The sequence below is a fragment of the Perkinsus marinus genome (genome assembly GCF_000006405.1).
Source record: "Perkinsus marinus ATCC 50983 genomic scaffold scf_1104296945848, whole genome shotgun sequence".
NCBI lineage: Eukaryota > Perkinsozoa > Perkinsida > Perkinsidae > Perkinsus > Perkinsus marinus.
Window position 1 is genome coordinate 1 of NW_003211037.1, and position 1,880 is coordinate 1,880.

The 1,880-nt window shown below is 43.5% G+C and overlaps 1 protein-coding gene across 1 annotated transcript; it reads left to right on the forward strand.

Annotated features, from left to right (window-relative positions):
* On the forward strand, nucleotides 1-1,724 carry Pmar_PMAR003832 (Cathepsin Z precursor, putative; the record flags this gene model as incomplete). The annotated part of the gene is made up of 7 exons (XM_002779688.1): nucleotides 1-134; nucleotides 231-316; nucleotides 485-659; nucleotides 716-804; nucleotides 999-1,166; nucleotides 1,217-1,314; nucleotides 1,601-1,724. Coding segments are annotated over 7 exons (874 nt in total), but the record flags the coding sequence as incomplete, so codon positions are not given.
* Between the last annotated feature and the right edge of the window lie 156 nt (nucleotides 1,725-1,880).

Below are 1,880 nucleotides of genomic sequence, written 5' to 3' on the forward strand. Positions count from 1 at the left end.
ATCAAATGCTGCGGTTTATCCTAACATTCACGTCAAGTGTACTTTACATCGCTGAGACGCGTTTCATCGCTCCTTGCGCTTTGAAAGCACGCAACACTACAGAGGAAGTTTACACCACATTGCCGCGGTTTTCGGTAAGATACGTTGAATATCTTTGAGGTCGCCAAACAAGATGCGGATTAGGCCCGAATGTGGCCTTTCGTGCTCACTAGGAAGATTCGTTTTGTCAGGCAAAAGACCTCCCCACTAGTTGGGACTGGCGAGATGTCGATGGCGAAAACATGGTGACTACTGATCGTAGTTATTCCAATCCAAGGTAGCACCACCTGAGAGGAAAATCACAGGAGTGTTGGAGGAATATATGTTCGCTTTCCTCAACTGAGCTTAGGAGTTTCCTCACTAATTATATAGGTTTACACGCGACTTGGTGCACAGAAAAATTCCCAAAATTTCCTCAGAATTTTCATTTTGTCTATTATTTCAGAGCGTGCTCCGGCTGCTGGGCCTTCGCCACCGTGCATGCCCTATCTGACCGAATAAAGATTCAACGAAATGCCGCGTTCCCCGAGGTCAACTTGTCGCCTCAACCGCTTTTAACATGTGGTTATGAAATCGGGAACGGTTGCCGAGGTGGAGGAGTTATTGATGCAATGCGATATGTAGGGAAAAATTTTTTTCGTGTTTTTTCGGAATTTTTTTTCATTTTTGTGTTCAGATTAAGGAAAAAGGTATCACTGATGAAACGTGTTCCCCTTTCACAGCTAGAGGCCACGACACTGGTGATATCTGTCTTGGTTCTACTGTGTAAGTAGTTATTGCTCTTGAGATTCACGAGGAAAAATGTGAAAATTTCATAAAATGAAAAACGCGAATCGTGAACAAAATGGACTGAATTTCACAAAACTGAATTTCACAAAACTGAATTTCACAAAATGAAATTTCGCACTCACGAGTCGTGAGTGCGAAATTTCATTTTGTTAGATGTGTGTTTTTTTCAGGTGTAGTACTTGTTCTGCTAATGGTGCATGCGAAATACCGAAAAAATATGACATATTTCACGTAGATGAATTTGGCACAGTTTCTGGCGAGGCTGAGATTCAATCTGAAATCAAAGCCCGTGGACCAGTAGTGTGCCACATGCATGTTGATGAGGCTTTCCGCTCGAAGTACGCCGTAGCTGCTACTGCTATGTGGAGCATTACAGTCCTTATCACAGTTACCGTGCGGGAGCAATTTGGACCTTCTCGGCCACGGACGACTCCACTGAGCCCAACCATGCTGCTGAAATCGCGGGATGGGGTGTAGATGATGATGGTGAGTTTGACGGGAATTTGGTCGTTTATATGAGAAAATATGCACATGTGTCGGTCATGATGGGGAAATTTTGGGGGAAATTTTAATTGAATTTAGTAAAATTCTAATTGTTTTTCTGTACACTTCTATGCAAATTTGTTTGTGACCTTTCACAATTAGTGTGAAAATTTAGGGGAAATTTAGTGAAATTTTAATTGTTCTCTGTACACTTGTACTCGAAATTTGGAGTGTGGAAACTGCTGGACTAAGCCGAGGAAAGCGGACAAATATTTCTGTCTATGCTCAGGAACGCCGTACTGGATCGCCCGTTTCGCGTTTGGTACGAACTGGGGTGATCATGGTTGGGCAAAATTGCATCGCTCCGCTAACGGTCATATCGAAAACGCTGGATGTGTATGGGCTACAGTGAAGTGAGATTATCCTCTTTTTGTGGCTTTACTCGGAATTGTCAGTTCTGATGCATGGAAGGACTGGACGCTTTACCCGTCTGTCAAGTGAGGCTGCCTTGGTCAATTTCCTTGGTAGTGAAAACGTCCAAGGTACACGTCGCCCGTCGTTGATAGTAA